The 22,634-nt window shown below is 35.6% G+C and overlaps 1 protein-coding gene across 2 annotated transcripts in view; it reads left to right on the top strand.

The window, feature by feature from the left end:
• Pals1 (protein associated with LIN7 1, MAGUK p55 family member) overlaps window positions 1–22,634 on the top strand; it is a 70,879-nt gene that overhangs the window by 34,737 nt on the left and 13,508 nt on the right. For both annotated transcript variants that reach the window (XM_063241482.1, XM_063241481.1), the window contains 8 exons: window positions 396–604; window positions 7,658–7,735; window positions 8,479–8,625; window positions 10,114–10,275; window positions 12,258–12,335; window positions 20,308–20,491; window positions 21,388–21,459; window positions 21,907–21,978. In XM_063241482.1, the coding sequence (XP_063097552.1) occupies window positions 396–604; window positions 7,658–7,735; window positions 8,479–8,625; window positions 10,114–10,275; window positions 12,258–12,335; window positions 20,308–20,491; window positions 21,388–21,459; window positions 21,907–21,978 (1,002 nt within the window). The remainder of the gene's footprint in view (window positions 1–395; window positions 605–7,657; window positions 7,736–8,478; window positions 8,626–10,113; window positions 10,276–12,257; window positions 12,336–20,307; window positions 20,492–21,387; window positions 21,460–21,906; window positions 21,979–22,634) is intronic.

Below are 22,634 nucleotides of genomic sequence, written 5' to 3'. Positions count from 1 at the left end.
ATGGAGACATAATGTATATAACATTTTGAAACACTTGACACGGCAAAAACAACAATGTACTCTTAAGTGAAAAAAGAAAATATGGTAAGATGTTCAGGAAAAAATCAGGTAACGAGATTGTTGTGGTTTTACATTATTAGTTTTTGTGTTCTCATTTTTATAGTAAGTATGTTTATAATACTTTTTAAAAAAACTATGTTATTCTGTTGTATATTTTTCAGAGTTTTACTTAAAATTCAATAAAATGACATTGATGATTGTATTTCAAAAATATGTTTGCTTTTTTTCCAAAAACATAGTATAATGTTACTGGTTCAGGAAACTTTATCTTAAAACACATGTTGTATTAAGAACAAAACAATTAATTTTAGGATACCTTTTCTTTCTCCTACCAGAAGTGGAAGACTTATTTTCTTCACTTAAACATATTCAACATACTTTGGTAGATTCTCAGAGCCAGGAAGATATTTTATTGCTTTTACAACTTGTACAAAATAAAGATTTCCAGAATGCATTTAAAATACACAATGCTGTCACAGTACACATGAACAAGGCCAGTCCTCCTTTTCCTCTAGTCTCCAACGCCCAAGATCTTGCGCAAGAGGTACGTATTGTGAACATGTTGCCATCTACAATAATTACTAGTAATGGTAAGATAGTATGATTGGAAAGTAATAGTTTAGAGTAATTACTACTGATCACATGTTGGTAATTATGATAGGAAAATTTTGCTTCGTGCATTATATTTTGAAAAATGTTATGCTTAGACTTTGAGTTCTATTTCATGAAGAGAGCTACTTTTGTCTATAGGATTATAACAAGCAAATTTCAGTAACTGGGGGGCAAAGTTATTAAATGCTTTTAGTATGGTTTTGTTAATTTTAAGCGTTATACATTATAAACTAAGAAAGGAATACTGGTTGGATAAATTACACCTGATAGTTGGGGATTATAAACCATAACTCCTAAAATTTATTACATGTAGGTTTTTTCTCTTTCTTTTTTCTTTTTTCTTTTCTTTTTTTTTTTTTTTTTTTTTTTTGGTACTGGAAATTGAACTCAACATTGTGCTGGCTAGGTAGGTGCTGTGACATTAAGCTATATCCCTGGCCCATGTATTTTAAAGTATTTCTCCTGTTAAAAACTGAATTTCCAAATTATTTTAATATACATTGAGACTAACATGTTAATAAGCAAATGTCTTTTAAATTGAAGATTTCGAAAGTGTATAAACCATCTTTTGTGGGGTATGGACATTCTGTCACTATGATAAAATTTAAAGTTATTTTGATATTAGAGTAGTAATTTGATAAGCCTACCATGTAAATGTGTGAAATGTAATCAAAATACATAGTAAATGTTTAAAATTATAGTAAAAGACAAATTGCCATTAATCTCGTTAAAATTTCTCCTCTCTTCTCTTTTTTTTTCCCTTTCCTGTCTTCACTCATCTCATTTTTCTTGCTACTGTCTAAAACCATTCTGGAGGTTCTCATTCAAGGGTGTCTTCACAAAGCATAATTAAAAATACAGTGGATGCTGCCCTCCAAGTGCTATCTAAGGGAAAGGCAGGCTCATAAAAGTATTACGGTGTGTCTTCAACCACTTATTCACCAGATATGGCACTGTGCAACTTGAGGCTCTTCCCCCAAATCAGAATGACTATTAAAAGTAAATATTTTGAATTACTTCAAGATACTGAGGTAGCTGCAACAGTACAACTAAAGACACGAAAGAGAACTTTCAGAATTGCTTTAGAAAGTGGCAAGAATGATGGGATAAATGTGTTTGAAGAGAGAAGGGAGTATTTTTGTTTGTTTGTATTGTTTGTTTTTGAGACAGATTCTCACTGTGCAGTTCAGGCTGGCCTTGAAGTCACTCTGTAGCTGAGGCTGGCCTCCTGTGTGCTGCAATTCTCCTGCCTCAGCATCCTGAGTACTGGGGTTACAGACCTGCAGCACCACAGCTGGCTGGTGGAGGGAGTATTTTGAAGGAAATTAATGGCAATACATCTTTTCCTGTAATAGAATTTTAAAATTTATACACTCATTTTTAAAAATCCCATCTTGTATTTCATTGAATCCCAACATGGGAGGGAAATGGGACTGGGGAGGGTATGACTTCCAAACTATAGATCTATAAATTAGGTTAAGATATACTTTTCAGATTAGTGCAGTGGTCCCAAAGGGAGAGATTTTCCTTATTAAGGTGATTAACATGGCGAATACCCTACATGCAAAAGTAATAAGAGAAAAACCTAATGTTGCCTGGGTCCCAGGAGAGAGTAATCTAAGGACCTGTTCATGGAGAGGGAATTTGGAAATTTTCTACCCACCAGACATTAAAAAGAGCTGACTGAAACCTATTCTTGAGGTCATCTTTTATTATTGACATGAACTATACAGTATTTTTATTAAAAGTTATCAAACAGGGCGCAGCTCAGTGGTAAAGTGCTTGCCTGGGTTCCATCTGTAGCACTTCAAACAAAACTAAACAAAACACTTACCACTGTAGTCTCTTAATTTAAAAATTATAACTTATGTGCAGTACTTTTCTATTTAAAAATACTAATTCAGGGGTTGGGGATTTAGCTTAGTGATTCAAGGGCTTGCCTGGTAAGTGCAAAGTTGTAGGTTTGGTCCCTGGTTCCAAAAAACAAAAACAAAAAACAAAACAAAACCAAAAAAACTAATTCATAGTTTTAAATCATTTTCCTGAAAGTTACTTATTTAACAGAACAACATTACTTTGCTTGTATACTATTTATAAATATAGTATTTTTATTGTGAAGAATTCAAAAGAATACCAAATAAATCATTGTGATCATTCCTTCCTCTGCCTGATTGGGGGAAGGTATCTCTCCATAGCTGCTAGGCCTTTGTTTTGCTGAATAGAACAATGAGTAGAGGAGAGAATGAGAAAAACAAGAGTTCATGACTGTTCCAACTGAGAAAAGCTTGCTTTGGCATTGCTGGTGGTAGGTGGGAAATGATAGTGACTCAGGCTGAACTAGTCTTAAAATCTTGAGTACTGCGTCAGGCCACAGCCTATGGTTGTGGTGTAGTGTGGGAAGGTCCTGCCGTACTGTCTCCCCTGGCCTAGTGTCGGTCAGGACTGTGAAGTAGCCCTGCCATTCAGTACACTTGTGAGACAGGCACATACATCATCATCAAAGAGGAGTATTAAATCTGATACAAAAAAGTACTATATACGTGTGTTTAAATATGTGTGTTAAAAATTCACATTTAGAATATGTATTTTTAAAACTCTTGCAAATTAATGCATCTGCTCAGTTTTTTTAAAATGACAAAAGAACAGACACTATTTAAAAAAAGAATATCCAGAGCTGAGCTTGGTGACGCACACCTATAATCTCGGTACTTGGACACGGGAGGCCAAGGTCGGAGGATTGCCACAAATTTGAGGCCAGTCTGGACTGTATAGCTAAGACTCTGTCTCAAAAAAAAGAAAATAAAATCCAAATGACCCCCAAACATACCAAGATATTTAGTATGATTACCCAGCAGAAATACAAATTAAAACCAAATGAGATGTCACTGCATCGGCACTAGAATTATTATAATTAAAATTTAAAAATCTGGCAATAGCAAATGTTGGTGAATGTATGGAGCAGTAGAAAGAAACCTGGTAGTATATAAATTGGTACTACCACTTTGAACAAAATATTTGACAATATCTATTAAAGCTGATACACTCACGTACTGTGACCTAACAGTTTCACTCCTAGGCCTCTACCCAAGGGAAAAGAAAACGTGACACAAAGACTTAAGAACAAATGTTTGTAACAGTCACATAATATAAACTATAAACAGTCCAGAATCCTCTAAACTTGGGAAAGTTCAGTTATCACTGTGGAGGAACATGATCAAGTAAATAATTACAATGCAATGAACGACTTTCTAATGGCAGTATGAGAAAATGCCAGCTGCACAGAGAGTTGTGCTGAATTCTGGGTGGAGGATGAAGGTCAGAACGTGAAGAGTGATAGAAAAGAGGAAGAAAAATAGAAGGAAATTTGCTGAGTCTTCAAGGATTACTGGGAATTTACCAGGAACCTAGAAGAGAGAACACATTCTATTGCACAGAGGTGACAGTGACTGAGAAAGCCTGGCATATTTCTTAAACAGTGAGTTAAGAATAGGACAGGATATTAAAAGATTGAGCCTTGATCCTGAAGGTCAAGTAAATTACATTAATAAGTTTTAAATTACCTTTCAGTGGATGCACTTTGGTAAACATTTTTGTTTTAGAGTCAGGGTCTTACTATGTAGTCCAGGCTGGTCTTGAACTGACTAGCCCCAGCTGGCCTTGAACTTGGGATCATCCTTCTGTCTTATTTAGCCTCTCAAGTGCTGGAATTACAGGTGTATGTCACCATGTCCCACCCCCCAGTAAATATTTTAACATAACTCACCTGAATATATGGGAGGAGAAATCAGTTTTAGCATGTTTTGTTAACTTGACAAAAAATAATGCCAGAACCAATGACATCTTACCAAATTATCACTTAATCCTGTAGTAAAATGGTATAACCTCCACGCTGTTACTACTATTCAGCATTTTTCTGGAGGTTGTAACCACTGAAATAAACAGGAAGAAGTAATAAAATATAAACCATAGAGAAATAGGGAGTGTATGATTTGTTCTAATTTAAACGAATACTTTGTTAGAAAGAAGTATTAAAATAAAGGAAGAATATATACCAAGTTGATCATCCCTAAGCATAATAAAAGTTGTTACTTTTATTTCTTTCCTTTTGGTTGTCTGTTTTCTAATCTTTCACACTTAATATGCTGTTTCTCTAATTGCCTCTGAAGGAACATAAGAAAAGTAGTACAGTATAGCTAGAGAAAAGTACAAGATTAGAAGTGAATCTGTCTTTAACAGTCGAATGAGTAACACCTGGGTTAATAAGAGAATGGGAATAAGTACTTAAAGGTATTTGAAGCTTCATTAGAAAGGAAATGCTCAGTGATGTTTAGGAAGAGACAAAGTAGAAATGACAATAAATATTTAGTACAGAAAATTCTTTTTACGTTTACTCATATCTTTTATATCCTTTTGTTACATTTTTAACACAAAATTGTTTCTCCCTTAAATTTACTTTCTCCAGCAATCAAATGATGTGTGATCAGGGACTATACATTTTTTTGTTTTGTTTTTGTTTTTTTGAGACAGGGTCTCAAACCAGCCTTTAACTCACTATGTAGCTGAGGCTGGCCTCAAACTTGGAACAATTTGCCTGCCTCATCCTCCTGAGTACTAGGATTATAGGTGTGCACCACCATGCCCAGCAAGATTTCATTTTAGATTAATGTAGATTTAGGACCAAGAATTTAGCTCAGCAGCATAAGCACCTGCCCAGCAAATGCAAGGGCGTGAGTTCAGCCCCTGGTACACGGGGAAGAAAATGTAGATTTAATAAATTTTGAAAGGGAAAACACTTTTAAAATTCAGTTTTTAATTACCCATATTTTCAGACCATAATCCTTGTCCATTAGGTTGTTTTGTTTGTTTGGTTTTTTTGTACTGGGGATTAAACTCATGACCTCACACTTGACAGGCAGGCGCTTATGCCACTGAGTTAAATGCCACTCCCATGTCCATTAGATTTCAGTGGAACTAAGAAAATAATAATTTTCAATGAAGATAATTTTCTGTATACACAGAGCTCCACTATTAGAAACATTTTCTAGATAATATCACCAGTTGGACATACTTGTAAAATTAATCTTTATCATCTCTTAGTTTTAATTGGGGAATTTCTGATACAATATTATGAAATTGATGTTTCTATTTTAATCACAAGTTATTCTCATTGAAGGGTACTATATGTAGCTAAGTGTGGTGGTCCATCCTTATAATTCCAGTAGTCTAGGAGTTTGAGGTGGGAGAATTGATCATTTCATACCAGCAATTTAGTGACTTAATGAAACCCTATCACAGAATTTAACATTTCAAAAAGGACCAAGAATACAGCCCAGTGTGGAGGCCCTGGGCTCTATACTAGTATGCCCTCCTCAAAAAATTCCTATATATGGATTGAGTTTTTCTTTATTTAGTTTTTTTGTTCGTTTGTTTTTTTGTGTTTTGAGATGGGGTTGTGCTATGTAGTTCAGGCTGCTTCTGAACTCACTGTGTAGCCCAGACTAGCCTAGAATTTGTGCTGATCCTCCTGCCTCAGTGCTGGGATTATAAGCATGCACCACTATGTCCGTGTTCTTTGTTTAGTTTTGTAGTATTGAGAATTGAACTAGGGCCTGTGCACTGGGCCACATTCTCATCCACCTCACCCCCCCCCATCCATTTTGTTTTGTTTTTTGTTTTTTTGGTTTTTGAGTCAGAGTCTTATTATATAGTTCAGGCTGGCCATGAACTCACTGTATAGCCCAGGCTGGCCACAAACTCACAGTAATTCTTGTGCCACACAGCTCCCGCTCGCCGCAGTGCTTTTTTTATCTTTCATTTTGAGATAGGATCTTACATAGTTGTCCAGGCTTGAATTTTGTTTGAATTTTGTTTTCTTTTGTCTCCACCTCCCAGAGTATTAGGCTTACAAGTGTATATCACAATGCCTGGCATAGATTTGTCTGCATGATTTTATCAATAGTGATGATTTTGGTTTTGTTATTCACATTACTACACAAACAATGTAATCCACATTATTTTTGGTGTGCAGTTGAACTTGGGGATGGTAAATGAATAAAAAATGACAATCATAGATAATAAAAACCTTCAGTGTAATCTGGAGCAGTGAGAAGAGGCAAATTTGTACAATACTTTTAAATATGGTAGAATAGAAAAGATTGACCCAGCTCTTGGGAGGCTGAGGCAGGAGGGTTGTTGTGAGCCTGGATTAAAGTGAGCTCAAGACCAACCTGAACTGCATAGCAAGACCATGTCTTGGGGAAAAAAAAGTTGAACATAAATGAACTGAATTTAAAGATCAAATGAGTAAACACTGTAAAGGAAAATACAGTTGGAAGAATTAAATTATTAAAATGGAAGGAAAAATAGATTTCGTAGTAAAAGAAGCTGATTCTTTGAAGAGAACAATTGACAAATCTTTGATAATTTAGACAAGCTTTAAAAAAAGCATTAAGGTTGAGGGTATAGCCCAGTGGCATAAGCACCTACCTGGCAAGCATGAGATCTTAATTAATTCTAGATACCAAATAAGTAAATAAAATGTTAAGACAGTATATTTAAAAAGTTAGGACAGAAATGTGAATGCAGATCCAGATTGAGGTTATCTCATCTATTTGTTACAAGTATGTTTTACCATTTTTGATTTGTACTTTAAAAAAAAAAGGCTAGATTGGTAGCAATACCTGTAATCCCAGCAGTTGGGAGGCCGAAGTAAGAGGATCAGTGTGTGTTTGAGGCAGACTGGCTACGTACTGAGTTCAAGGTTACCCTGGATTGCATACTGATACCCTGCCTGAAAATAAAAAATAAAAAAAGGCAGGAAGGCTAGGGATATAGCTCAGTGGCACAGCACCTGCCTAGCAAGTGCAAGGTGTTGAGTTTGATTCCTGGTACGAAAAAAATAAAGATTTAAAAAAAAATCACCCTACATAGGAGCTACTGTATTTTCTGTAAGGTAGAGAGAATAATCTTTGTTTCTGTTTCTTAGGTACAAACTGTTTTGAAACCAACCCATCAGAAAGAAGGACAGGAATTAACTGCTTTGCTGAATGCACCACATATTCAGGTAGAAAATGGGCAGAGCATTATCTTTGGCATTTCCTACATGATTTATCTTTTTTTTTTAAGTCTCTTGAGGTTGGACGAGACCTCAAACATTATCTAGCCAGGCTTGATATTTACAACCCACTCTGCAAAGTAATTGTGATCATAAACATTCTTATTTAAAATTAAACAAGTCATGATGATGATGATGATGATGATGATGATGATGATGGTGGTGATGATGATGATGGTGCTGTGAGTTTTTTGTTTTGTTTTGTTTTTTGGTTTTTTTTTTTGTGGGGGACCTCATGCTTGCCAGGCAGATGCTATGCTGCTGAGCTGTATCCCTGGCCCACCAAATTATTTTTGAAACACATTATTTTCTTCTAAAATTGGACAAAAGTTATTTGTTTTTTTGGGGTAGGGTCTGTATTTTCCATATACTTTAATTATCTAGCATGTTTAGGCATTTAAATTCATTTTATTTTGAAGTTTAAGAAGCGTTTTGGGCTTTTCATAATCCATTTCAATGTATGCCTTAATACACTCATTACATCCTTTTTTTTTTTTTAAATACATCTTTAGTTATCAATAGCAAATATACCAGGTTGATCTGTGCTTGAGTTGCAGAATTTGGAAACAGATATGGATATACAACTAATTACGGCAATTTTAAAGATTTAATGAATGGAATCGTATGTACATGATTAAAAGTCTTCAAAAAATAAGTACTGCTGTAAAATGTTGTCAATTTCTTTGAAACAGGCACTTTTACTGGCCCATGATAAGGTTGCTGAGCAGGAGATGCAGCTAGAGCCCATTGCAGATGACAGAGTTTATGAAAGCATTGGCCAGTATGGAGGAGAAACTGTAAAAATAGTTCGTATAGAAAAGGCTCGTGATATTCCATTGGTAAGTGTTCACGTCTCATCTTTCTTTCCACACACAGGCCTCTCAGATAGCTGACAACTCGTACATTCTCGGTGGTTTTTTTCTTTTAAGGTTAATTCGTTGGAATTTTTCTGTACTTGCTCATATCCCTTACTTAGTTAACAAAACTTGTTCATCATCTTGTTCTCACCTATAACTAGATGAAAATAATAGCTTGTGAGAGGTTTGCGGAGGAACAAAGAAAAGATAAGTAATTTCATTCTCCCAACTTTGTAGGAACAATGATTAGAAATTCTGATTTTTTTTCTTTAACCGGATGTGATCACTCATGACTGTAATCCCAGCACTCCAGAGACTGAGGCAGGAGGATTGCTAGGAGTTCGAGGCCAGTTTGGGCTGCATAGTCACTTCAAGACCAGCCTGAACAGCATAGCTAAACCCTGTCTCAAAAAATCCTGCCCTCCGCCAAAAGAAAGGCAAAAATTCTGGTCTTGTAATACTGTTAAGTTTAATGAGACACAATTACTTACATATTTTAAGTACTCTTAAGACTATACCTTAATATTTATTTTACAGTTTTTATATATAAAACTTCTCTTTTGTCTACTCTCATTGCCTTAAGTTTCTTTCTTTTATTATTAAAGAAATATTTTTGAATCGTGGTGTCTTGGACTGTAGTTTGAAAAGTCCTCCCCACCAAAAGGATAGAAATTGAAAAGTCAAGATAAAATGTTAAAATAAAAGTTTAAGGGAACAAGTTTAATCTATATGTTATAGTCCCAATTTTTGAACATATATTTTCACTTATGTATCTAGTTTGTATAATAAATATTAATGTTTAATATATTTTAATGTGAGTTGGATATAGCTAAAATACTTAACATTTGCATAGTGAGCCAGGTTGGTATTCATCCCTTCATCATATTTTGAATTTAAGAAGATTCTTTATAGTTAGAAGTATGCTTGTTACTTATGCCTAAATGTATTATAATTTGTGTAGGATTCAGCATATATGCAGAATAAATATGATTGTAGGTCTTCACACATTGTTTGTAAACAAGTGTATTTTTCTACTGCGGTATGCTTCAAAAATCCAGTTGATGTTAGAGTTCTGATGGAATGTTTCTAAAGCAGAAAATACGGGGGGACTGATATGCCAGCTATTACTCCAGCTGTGTCAGTAAACTTTTTTCCCAAGATAGTTGAAGACTAGTATTGTTACAAAAAAATTTTTCACTTGGGTTTAAAGTTGTTTATTTACAAAGTAAATATAACAAAAGAGATCAGTTACTAATCTATGAACTGGCACATACATGGCACAGAAAAAGTGTTAGAGAAAAATTATAATTTAAAAATAAGTACTTTGGGCTGGGGATTTAGCTCAATGGCCCAGGCGCTTGCCTAGTAAGCACAAGGTCATGAATTTGATCCATGGTACCAAAAAAAAAAAAAGTAAGTATTTAAACAAAAACCTATTTTTATACTTAAACTACACTTTGATCTTTTTAGGGTGCTACTGTCCGTAATGAAATGGATTCTGTCATTATTAGCCGAATAGTAAAAGGAGGAGCTGCCGAGAAAAGTGGTCTCTTACATGAAGGAGATGAAGTTCTGGAGATTAATGGCATTGAAATTCGAGGGAAAGACGTCAATGAGGTTTTTGATTTGTTGGTAAGTTGACATAAGTAGAATAATAATTTATTATAATTTACTTATTCTTTCCTCATTACTAGATTTAAAATAGTTGTTTAAAACCTGTTTGCCTGTAATCCCAGCACGCAGAGTTTGAGGCAAAAGCATCACAAATTCAAGGCCCTCCTGGCAAACTTACTGAGATTGAATCACAAAGTAAAAATAAAAAGGGCTGGGTGCGTAGCTCAGTGCAGAGGCCCAGGGTTCAGTCTCCAATACCTGCCTCTGCCCCCATGCTCACCAGAAGTCAAGAGCCCAGGACAGTTTCTGGCCCTATTTTCCTACGATACAAGTCCTTTCCAGTATTTGTTGGTAGAATTTGTTTTTGGTGGACACCACTGTTAATATTTTACTTGGAAAAAAAAATATTTTACTTGGAGCTTTCTTACTGCCATGTGTATGTTGCTGTTGACACCAGTAGTAATGTAACAAATTAATCCTTTGAGTGAATATTTATTGAGTGCATGTCAGTGTGTGCTAGCTACTGGGACAACAATAAATCCACATTCTCTTTTTTTTGTTTTTTGTTGTTGTTGTTAGAGCGGGGTGCTTGGGAATGAATGCAGTGCCTTTGCCCTGAGCCATATGACCAGCCGCTTTTTTATTTTTATTTTTGAGGCAGGTTTCTTGCTCGGTTGGTGAGTTGCCCAGACTGGGCTGGAACTTTTAATCTTTTTGCTTCGGCCTCCCAGAGTGTTTAAGTTTACAAGGATATGTGTTACCATGCCAGCTCTTCATGACTTTTCTGTTCATTTATTTTTCCTATCTACAATTGTTTCCCCCTAAGAGTATAAGATAATCATAATGTTGTAGACCTACACTGTGCAATGTAGTAGAATTCAGTTCCTTATTCATACTAACATTATTTCAGATGTTAAAGGGCAATAATGGGTACTATATAAAGATACAGCTATAGCTATAGTATGTTTCTATTATTGAAGAAAGTTCTGTTATACTGTGCTTTATAATTAGGAAGACTTATCTTTATTGTTGGTGGTGGTGGTGTTGCCAGGGCCTTATTCATGCTAGGCTTATAGTTATCTTTTGAAGACAATTTGTGATCACTTTGTACACCTCATAAACCAAAATCTATATTCTTAATTATGATTATATTCTTATATTCAAAATTATATTCTTAGCATCAGTTGCTAAAGTAAAACCTCTACTACTTGCCAATAACTATTGTATAATCTAGAAAACATCCTTCATATCCCTAATTCTGTTGAGCCCTAGTTTATTGGTTTGGCAATACCAATAAAGCAAAATAGGGCTAGAAACTGTCCTGGGCTCTTAACTTCTGGTGAGTAAAACCAAAAACCAAAAACAAGTTATCTTGAAATTGAGAATATTTGTATATGACACTTTGTAGGGCTGGGAGTATATATATACACCTGTAATCCAAGCCACTTGGGAGAATGAGATAGGAGGACCTCAAATTCAAGGCCAGCCCAGTTTAGTGAGATCTTGTCTCAAAACAAAATAATAAGGCAGTGACAGTGACAGAGTATTTGCATAGCGTGTGTGTGAGGCTCATTTTAAGCCCCCATTGTACACAGGAAAAAAAAGAATAGAACAAAGACTTTGTTTTGTTTTGTTTTTTTGGTACCAGGGGTTGAACTAACAGCCTCGTGCTTGCCAGGCAGGCACTTGTGCCACCGAGCTATATCCCTGGAAGAAACTTTTTAAGTTTGACCCAAGATCATCAGCAGCGTATTTATTTCAGTTAAAAGCTAAAACTATTTACATAGACCCTTGCTTAATTATCTCTCTGTCTGTGTGTCCATCTGTCAGTCTATGCATCTTTTTGTAGACGTGTATTTGTTTATCTATTATATTTGTCTAGAGGAACAAAGGCTTTGAAGGAGTCTTGGAATAGTCCAGTTTGGGGAATATTGCTCATAAGACCATGGAATGATTTTCATAATACAGATTTTTAAAGCAACCTCATCTTTCTATTACAGTCTGATATGCATGGTACTTTGACATTTGTTCTGATTCCTAGTCAACAGATCAAGCCTCCTCCTGCCAAGGAAACCGTAGTAAGTGACTTTTTCATGTTACTATTTATTTTGTTTGGCTGTTGTTTAATTATTTGTGTTAGAAACGTCAGTTTATTGCAGTCAAGTAAAGAAGTAAATTCAGTAGTTTTTATTTAAATAAATGTATCAACATTTCAAATTTAGTAATTCTGAACTTTTTTAAAGTAAAAAGCAGAAAATAGTTTTTAGAAATTTTCTTATTTCCAACATTGAGTTTTGTCTTTTTCTAGTTATAAGTGGTTTTTTAAAAAAATTTAAACATACTTAGTATAGAAGTACTTTTACATATATTATATACATGTTATTGGACATGGTGATGCATACCTTTAATTTCAGCTCTGGGGAGGCTGAGACAGGAACATTGTTGTGAGTTCGAGGCCAGCTTAAACTACAAAGTTACCTTGTCTCAAAAAAAAAAAAAAATTGTGTACATGTAACTCTTTGTTTAAAATATATTGCTTTTATATTGAACATTTACTCAGCTGCAGTAAAGGATGTACTTAATTATGTACTATGTAACACAATATTTCTTTTCTTAAATATATATCCAAGAGAATACAAAACATACATTCACAGAACTTTTGTATAAATATTTATAACAACATTATTCATAATAGCCAGAAAGTTAAATAACCCAAAGATGAATAAATGGAAAACAAAGTGTAATTTATTCATACAATAGAGTATTATTTGATATTAAAAAAACCTGAAGTACGTAGGTATGCTACAGTATGGATGAACTTGAAAAAGTTATGATAATAAAAGAAGCTAGTCAAAGGCTCTGTATTGGCTTATTTGTGTGAAATATCCAAACTAAGTAAATCTGACAAAACAGAAACTAGCCTAGTTTTCAATTCTCTCCTCATTTCCTAGATGTAGGCATGGGAAATGAGAGAATGGAAATAATTACTGTCAATAGTGGGACTTTGGGGTGGTGATAAAAACATTTTAAAATTGTGGCTGTAGTTTTATAAATACATTCAAAGTCATGTAGTATATGAATTCTACTATGAGTTGTTAAAAACGATAGACTTTAAGTCAGGTGTGGTGGCACATACCTGTCATCCCAACACTCTGGAGGCTGAGGCAGGAGACTCATTGTGAGTTTGAGGCCAGCCTGAACCTTTCTCAACAAACAACAAAAGAAGATCGACTTTATAATACTAGACTAACATGGTAGCCTGATTTATTGTATCTGTTATTATTCTTAACCTTTATAAAAGCTTAGCAGTTTAAGAAAGAAAAGCTTCATTTTCTTTCCTCAGTATTTGGTCACAGGTGTAGCCTTTCTATTTTGACTGTCATTTTGTTTTCTCTTGTTGTTTGTAATGTAACACATAAAATTGATGTTGCATCTGCAACCTTTCTTCTGTTTATGATTCTTCATAGGAAAACAAATGAAGAAACAGCTAGTGTCTGAATTCAAACTTTGCTGTCAGTAATCTTTGAACCTCAAAAGTAGCTGTGCAGGACTAGAATATGCCTTACCTAAATGTTGATAGTAATGCACTCCTGAGCAAATGACTTTTTGGAATGCATGTCAGAGATTAAGATACTTTATCAGCATTTCTTTCTGCTCTGCATGCAGAATCTGAAAGTCATTTCTTTAATGGATAAAATTAACCTAAACGGTATGTTGATATCTACTGCTTCTTATTGTATGCAAGAATAGATTATTGAAGAACTCAGAATGTTTCAACATCAGAATGAAGTAACTTATCCTTTATTGCTTAATTAAGTCTTACTGCTTCTCATTATTAAATGTCTGTTGGAGGGTTTGTGAAAAAATTGAGTCATGATGAACAGTCTTAGGAATTACTTAACTAGAAAATGAAATAGCTTGAGGGGTGGCAGGTTTACAACGTTCTTAAAGTTCTCTAACAATTCTCAGTTATGGTCTGGGAATGTAGCTCAGTATTGGCCGTACATACATGAAGCCCTTCATTTAGTGCTAGCACTGCAAAGTAACAATAGTAATAAAATTTTGCAGTTTGTTGAGGGTTATTCTTGTACAGGTCATTGTCTGACAAGAGTAGCAAAAGATATCTTTCTGACTGAAGGTTTTTGTTATGTTAGAAAGAAATATGTGAGAGCCGGACTTGGTAGTGCACACCTGTAGTCCCAGCACTTGGGAAGCAGAAAGATCATTGTGAATTTGTAGTCAACCTGAACTACATAGTAAAACCTTGTCCCAAAAAACCAAAGTAAATAAATAGAAATGAGTATTTCAGATAGATTTACAAAATAGTCATTATCTGAAGCTCCTTTATAATCACTTGCTGAATTCTCATGTTATGCTTGATTTCTAGATGTCTCCCCAAAGCCTCGTGAGGTGGTAGATAGGGTTTTTGGAGGTGGCTGGGTCTAGAGTGTATGATGCTGGGAGTATTTCATGGTGCAGTGCTAGGATGAGGGTCCGCACCCTCAATGTGAGTGTTACCCACACTTAGGCTCAAATAAAGTATAAAGGACCGAAAGGGCTGCCGTTGTCACTGCTGCTGCTTTGCTACTTTTCTGCCTTCTGCCGCCATGAACTGTTTTTCCTCTGTGATGCCCCGCTGCCCTGCCACCCTGCCTGGAGCCAGCCACTTATGAACTGAAACCTCTAGAAACGGAGGCAAGGAAACCTAGGAAACCTTTCCTCCTGTAACTTTGAGTGTTGGCTATTTTGTCTCAGCAACAGGTAACTTAAGGCAGCACGTAGGGCAAGAACACGCTGTGCAGGGAGTATTCTCTAAATTGTTAAGTTTCTTTTGTATCACATATAGCAGCAAACAATGGCAGCTCTTTCAGTAGCAGAGGGCAAAAATGTAGAGGGCAAGTCTTAGCACCCTTGCATTTTGTTTCTTGAGTGACTGGCACATTTGTCTTAAGAAATATACCCCTTGTTCCAACCGTGTGGTGTCCTTGTCTCACAGAGCCTTAAAAAATGTTGATCCTGGTGTGGTGGTGCTCACCTAAACCCTAGTTACTTTAGAAGTTCAAGCAAAAGGGGTTATAAGTTTGAGGCATCCTGGGCTTAACAACAACAATTGGATTTCTTGCACTGGTCTGTAAACTTCTAAAATTATTCCATGCTATATTTGAAATAATATGGAGGATACATACTAGTTTTTTGTGCTGCAAAGGGCTATTTTTCATCTGATTTAATGCCCTATAATTTGAAATGAAAAGGAATTACTTTGCTTAATACTGATGAAATATACACCAGAACATTCATAGACTAATAACTAATAAATATTAGCTGTTGCTATTATTATTCTGTGCATTGCAGTGCAGAGATAACTGGATTGTAAGAAAATTTGAGGAAGAGTACAGGCAAATACATTTATTTCATTGTTAAAGAAAACATACTACATAATTTTTATTGTAATTTTTTGTCACTTGGAAGATGTAGAATTTTATAATGCAGTAAGATTTTTATAAATAAATTATTACAAAATAAAAACAGGGACTGAGGATTTAGCTCAGTGGCATAAGTGCCTGCCGGGTAAGTGTGAGGTCGTGAATTCAATCCCCAGTACCCAAAAAAAAAAGACAGAAACTAAAAACATGGAGAATTTCAGAATATGTTGGATTGGTGCCTTAGTCACTTTCTTCACTGATACGCACAATACCTGACATCCACAACTTAGAAGAGAGGTTTATTTTGGCTTACAGTTTGTAGAGGTTTCAGTCCATGTCCGCAGGCTGTAAGAAGAAGGCCTAGTAGAGGGGTATGGCAGTACAGAAGTGGAAAGCGAAAGGAGATGAGCCCTTCAGGGGTACACCCTCAGTGACTGTCTTCTTCCTATCAGACCCTACTCCCTACCAGCAACTCAGCTGTAAACCCCCACAGTCCAATCCCCAGTCAAGCTCTGCTTGTGAGTGCTACAGGCCCATGGATATAAGTAACAGTGCCCCTTTTCAAATTAGGGCAGTTCCTCTGTTACGTTTGCTGTTGCCCTAAGTTCATATTTTTTAATACCTAATAAAATTCAGTTAGATACCACACAGCCTAAACTTCTCTCTGGCGAAAAATGGAAGAGAATACATAGTAAAGAAAATTCCTGTGAGTATGGTTCAGGCCTCTGATCCCAGCTATTCAGGATTCTGAGGCAGAAAGATAACAAGTTTTTGAGGTCAGCCTCAGCAATTAAAAAGACCTGTCTCAAAATAACATAAAAAGGGCTAAGCTTTTAGCTCAGTGGTAGAATTCTTGCCTCGCATATACAAGGCCCTGGTTCACTGCCAAGCCCCACACAAAAATAAGACTCCTTTTTTGATGTTGCAGAAGAAGAGGAATCCCAGAATTGGGGGGAGATCATTGGAAAGTGTTGCTTGATGTCACAAAGGCAGTTTTTGAAACTCTGTTTTCTTTTCTGCAATTTTAAAAATTAAAGATAAGTCCATAAAAACTATAAATAAAAATTTCAGTGCAAGATTTTGTTTGATTTAGAACCCAAACACCATTTTAATCAGATGCATCGTTCTGAAGTTAATTGCAGGATTGTCAGATCAGGGAGCTTTCCCATGAAGGTTAGCTTTTCTCCTTCAATGGCTTTTTTATCCCTTTGTGTGGGAAACAAAATAAGCCACTACAGAGAGGTTAGTGAAGATGACTTCTAGAACTAAGAATTGATCAGTGACACACATAAACAGCAGTTACAGAATATGTTAGGACAGTCTATAGACTTTATTTAGCTATTTAATTTCGTTAATTTCTCAACTCTGAAATACATTAGGAAAAATTAAGAGCTTTAGTTCTTGTTCTTGATCTTAATTGCAGAGTACATTTAGATGGGGTTATGTAAATTTGTCATATAAGGAGAGTGTGTCCTTTATCCTCTGCTTCCCAGCATACACAAGCGGAGCTCCATGCCAAGCCATTTAAATCAGGATAGTAGGGAGTGAGAACTGCCTAGTTGAGAATAGATAGAAAAGCCTTTCTGGGTGATTCTTTTAACCTGTGGCAAGGGTCATAAACACAGTTATTTCCACCTCACTGTTCTTTGTATTTTTTGGTGGTTGTTTTTTTTTTTTTTTTTTTTTTTTTTTTTGAGACCACTATGTATTCCAGGGTGGCCTTGAACTCATGATTCTTCTGCCTTAGTTTCCTGAGTGCTGGGGTTATAGGTGTGTGGCACTCTCCTGGCAAACATTTTTAGCTCTTTATCTGTTCAATGTAGCCCAACATAATCTTTTTTTGGATAATAATTTTATAGTATGTGTTCATGATACATAAAGTTCTAAAGTCCATTTTTGGCACTGACTACAGAGTGCTCAAGATTTTAATCACAATTCCAGTGTTTTCTTATCTTTTTTTTTTTTTTTTTTTTTTTTTTTTTGTCTTTTTCGTTTTTACCGGTACCAGGGATCGAACTCACGACTGCCTGCTTGCAAGGCAGGTGCTTATGCTGCTGAGCTAAATCCCCAGCCCCAATTCCAGTGTTTCACACCAACTATAAGTAAGGTTCTTTAGAGCATGCCGTTTGTGAGATGCAGCAGAAGGCTGTTAAAGTCGGTAAAATAGCTTAACCGTATTTGAACCAAATTTGTGCAGTTCCACTTATATGAAGAAAACACAGGGAAATCAGTGTTTGCAGAAGTCAAGATGGTATTTACCCTTTGGAGGAGAAGAGGTGGGTAGTGACTGAAAGGGATGGAGCTGGGGCCTCAGAGGTGCTGGTTATAATGTGGTTCTCCTGTTGGATGCTGCTTATACAGAAGCATTTAATTTGTGAAAATTCACTGTGATTATATGTCTGTTGTTATACCTGTGCAGTTACATCAGTGTAGTTACCCCTGGACTGAGTTCTATTTGAATTCTCTTTCCTAGCTATTTCTTTCTTTTTTTTTTTTTCCCCCACCACTGCGGACTGAACCCAGGCCCTCCTGCACACTGGGCACTCCTACACTCTACCTCCATACATTGCCAGCCTCCCTGCTTGCTTTTCTTTCCTATTTGTTTTGAGACAGGGTTTCAATAAGTAGCACAGTCAAAATGCAGGGCCTGGGCTTGAATTTTGGTCCTCCTCAGTAGCTGGAATTACTGATCTGTGCTCCCACTCCTTGCTACAGTATTTTCCATTTTTAACTGAGTCATTTTTAAACTCAGTTTTGCTGTTTGTGTACAGAAGGCTTTTCTCATTTTTTATTTATAGTAACTAATAAAAATTTTTTTGGAAATTGAGAAATAATCTTTAATCATACCTCAAACCAGATTTCTTGATCGTGCCTCAGAAATTCTGATTTTTAAAAAATTTTTAAATTATTAATTATTTTGGTACTAGGAATCTAATTTAGGACCTTACGCTTGCTAGTCAGGCACTGTACTGCTAAGCTATATCCCTGGCCCAAAACCAAGTTTCTGAGGGAAGCTTTTGCTCTCATTAGGATTCAAGGTTTCATATAAGGAAGTATCTTTCATATAGTCCATCATCATTTTGTCAGTGTTTCATGTGCTTAAAAAAGATGCCGACTTCTCTAATTTTTGAAGAATGGCAGTGTTGTCTTTATGATACATAACCACATTTATGGTTTTAGTAAAAGCAACAGAGCTTGTTAAGGTCACTCAGGCTTATAATCTTAGCATTGGGAACCCTGAGACAGGAAGATCATACATTCAAGGGTGTGGCCCGGCATGGTGGTCCACACTTGTAATCCAGCTATTGGAAGACTGAGGCAGGAGAATCACAGTTTGAGGGCAGCCTAGGCTACATACGTGAGTTCAAGGCCAGCCTGCACTACATAGCAAGAGCCTGTCTCCAAACAAACACAGAAGTTCAAGGGCAGTCTGGCCACTAAGGAAGACACTGAACAAACCCCTCACTCCCTCCAAAAAAGAAATGAAGCAGTACTGAGTTAGAAATGGACTAAAAAATCGTAAATAAAGAGCAAAATAAAAAGATAGATAATACAAAGTAGGGTGGTACACCTTTCTCAAGCGAGAAAGGGATCAAGAGATGTGGGGGAGGGTGAAAAAAGGAAAGAAGATGTGTTTTGTCCTTGCACCAACTCTACATGAGGAGTGGAAACATTGGGTACTGCAAACATATGTACTAATAAAAAAAGAAATAGACTCAGTTATAAAACTCTTCTTTTTTTAATTAGTACTGGGGATTGAACTCATGACCGCCTGCTTGCAAGGCAAGTGCTTATATAAGCTGCTGAGCTAAATCCCCAGCCCCAAATTATAAAATCCTTAGACTGAATTTATTGTTGGCTCTCTGAGCCCAGACTTGCAGTTTTAGCTGTGTGGAGCAATAACACTCTTGCATATAGGTGTCGGATTTGATGAGCTAAAGTAGGTGTTTTACAGACTGCTAAGCCTACTTAGTAAGCCTATGTAGTGTGTAAAGAGGAATTGTTTAAAATCTTGAATTAGATAATTTTAGCAGTTCAGGTATACTTGTTTCATGAACTTTTAAAGAAATATTGACAGACATTAAGGCACTGTTGTGCTGAGATTGGGCTCAAAAGGCTGTGACAGCTCCAGTTAAACTGACACTGAACTGCCTCTGTGAGAAATAAGGTTTAAAATCAGAGTTTTGGACCAGGGATGTAGCTCAGCAGCACAGCGCCTGGCTGGCAACATGAGGCTGTAAGTTCAATTCCCAGTACCAAAAAATGAACAAATAAAATTGGAGTTTTCTGGTGTCAGTGGCTTAGAAATTGCACACCAAAGTGCAATGCCAGTTGTTTTCGCAGGTCAGATAGTTTATTATGTTTCTTTCAGTTTAACCATCTTTGTACCCATATTTTAGCTGGTAACAACATAGTAGTTGAAATGCTCTTAAACATCTTTGAATCAACAAAGAAAAAACAACAGATGAGCTTGAGCAAATACTGCTCCCAAATACTGTTACTTAACTAACCAACTTTAAAATTTCATTTCTTAGCACTGGTGAGAAACCATAACATTTATATTATACTTATGCTAAATATTTTGTCACATTTTATTGTTTTTGTTTTTCCTTTTTTTATCTTTTAGATCCACGTTAAAGCTCACTTTGACTATGATCCCTCAGATGACCCTTACGTTCCGTGTCGAGAATTAGGTCTGTCCTTTCAGAAAGGGGATATCCTTCACGTGATCAGTCAAGAAGACCCAAACTGGTGGCAGGCCTACAGGGAGGGAGATGAAGATAATCAGCCCCTCGCTGGGCTGGTTCCAGGTGAGAGATGATATAGTAGAAAATACATAGTATTGATTTTATTTTTATTTATTTTCTTGAAATAAAAGGCCTCACTGTGTAGCCCGGGCTGCCCTTAAACTTGAAATCCTCTTCCTTAGCCTCATGAGTTCTAGGATTACAGAAGTGGATACTGTGCCTGGCTGAAAATACATAATATTGAAAGAACATTTTAGAAGGGTGTTGCTCAATGGTAAAGCATGTACTTAGCATTCTTAAGGGTCTGGATTCAGTTGTAGCACCAAAAGAAAGAAGGAGAGTTGATGTTAAAACAGAGGACTAAAAAGAGGATGGTCAGTCACCTTAAAAGCTTCCTATATTACAGTCATAATCATGGAAAAACACACTTTCATTTATATGTCTCTTTGTAACTTAAAGATGGGGGAAATCATTAATCCATATACTTACATTCGAGCAAAAGGAAGAATTACGAGTAATAAGTGCAAGGGAATATGTTGAATAGTGTCTTGAAATCATAGGGGGATGTATGTCCACGTTCTACTTTGGAAAGGTAATGCCTAGAATGGATATGATTTATATGATATGATTCGAGGTGATCAGAACTACTGTAAGGTCCAGTGTAGTACTTTCTGCATAATAAATGCTCAATGAAAATGTTTTAAAAGTTGAACTATTAAATTTTCTAATACTGGTTTATTTACACCAGATGATTTATAGTTCAGTAATACATATCATAGGATTGGTTGAGTGGGGTCAACATTTGGAAGTTTATGTATCACAACTGATACTATCCTGAGGCAGAAAGATATGGAAGAGAAATACATATGAAGACTTACTTCTAGCATTTTCCCCTCAATTAGAAAGTGCTTTTATCTTTTTATCTTAAATGTTTTGCCCTTTTTTTTCCTGCATTTAAGGGAAGAGCTTTCAGCAGCAAAGGGAAGCCATGAAGCAAACTATAGAAGAAGATAAGGAGCCGGAAAAATCAGGTTAGACATGACTACTTGACATCAGTTAGAAGTTTCTTGGGTTTTCATTTGGAAACATATTTAAATTTGCATACTATTTAGAACTTTTGAGAAAGATATGTTATAGAAAGGGTAATAAAGAAACCAGATTGAAAAAAAAAGCTGTTTTAGGATGATAAAGATTATTATTATTATTATTATTATTTTGTCTTTTTCCTTTTTATTGGTACCGGGGATTGAACTCACAACTGCCTGCTTGCAAGGCAGGTGCTTATGCCACTGAGCTAAATCCCCAGTCCCAAGAGTTAATGTGTAATTAATGGAAAATTTTAAGTGCCAGAAAATGTTTCTATGAAGAGTATAAATGCTTAACATTTTAAAATTAAAAACAATTTGAGTTCTTCAGTTTAAAGTATGTAGCTTTGTTTGATGGAACATTATGACATTTACACGTATTTATAATTGCAGGGAAATTATGGTGTGCAAAGAAGAATAAAAAGAAAAGGAAGAAGGTGTTATATAATGCTAATAAAAATGATGGTAAGTTCTACTCTCAGGCATAGCTGGAATTGTGTCTAAAGGAGTCCTAAGTCTGATGATGCTGAAGAGAAATTAAACTAGTATTTTCAGGGAATTTTATTTCTAGTTCTGTTTTTAATTTAAATATAATATACATATTTAGGAAAGTCACTTATTAGAAGTTATTTTCTTTTGGAGTCCTATAGGTAGCCCAGTGTTTTTTATGTTCTGGAAAAAGCTGGTATAAAAGGTAAAGTTCTATTTAGTATGTTTAATGCTAAGTTGATGTTTTCTTCTAATTTTTCTGTTAAAATTATTAGAAAAAATTTTTACTTCTAACAAATTCTTTTACAGTTGTGTTTGAAGTAAAACATTAATATTTCCTTTATAATAGTTCTTATTATAGAGGCAACTCATTTCACAATACCCACTACTTAACTAAGTCAGGCACACAGGAATATTTTTTGTCGCATTTTGATGGCTAAGATTAAAAAGGTTTAAAGTTCTCTTAAAATCAAAAGCTCTGATAACACTGGGCTTGTGTTGCCAAATGATAATAATCTATTGGACCTGAATGATTGTTGTCACCCTTACATTTGGTACCTGCTGCCCATTTAAGTCTCTACCACTCTTAGTTTTTAATAAGCCCAATCTGATTATCTGATTTCATTACCTTC

Source organism: Cavia porcellus, unplaced genomic scaffold (assembly GCF_034190915.1).
Source record: "Cavia porcellus strain 051 isolate PalLab524CR breed Dunkin Hartley unplaced genomic scaffold, mCavPor4.1 scaffold_31, whole genome shotgun sequence".
In the NCBI taxonomy this organism is placed as follows: Eukaryota; Metazoa; Chordata; class Mammalia; order Rodentia; family Caviidae; genus Cavia; species Cavia porcellus.
This window is presented reverse-complemented; position numbering and strand designations above follow the sequence as displayed.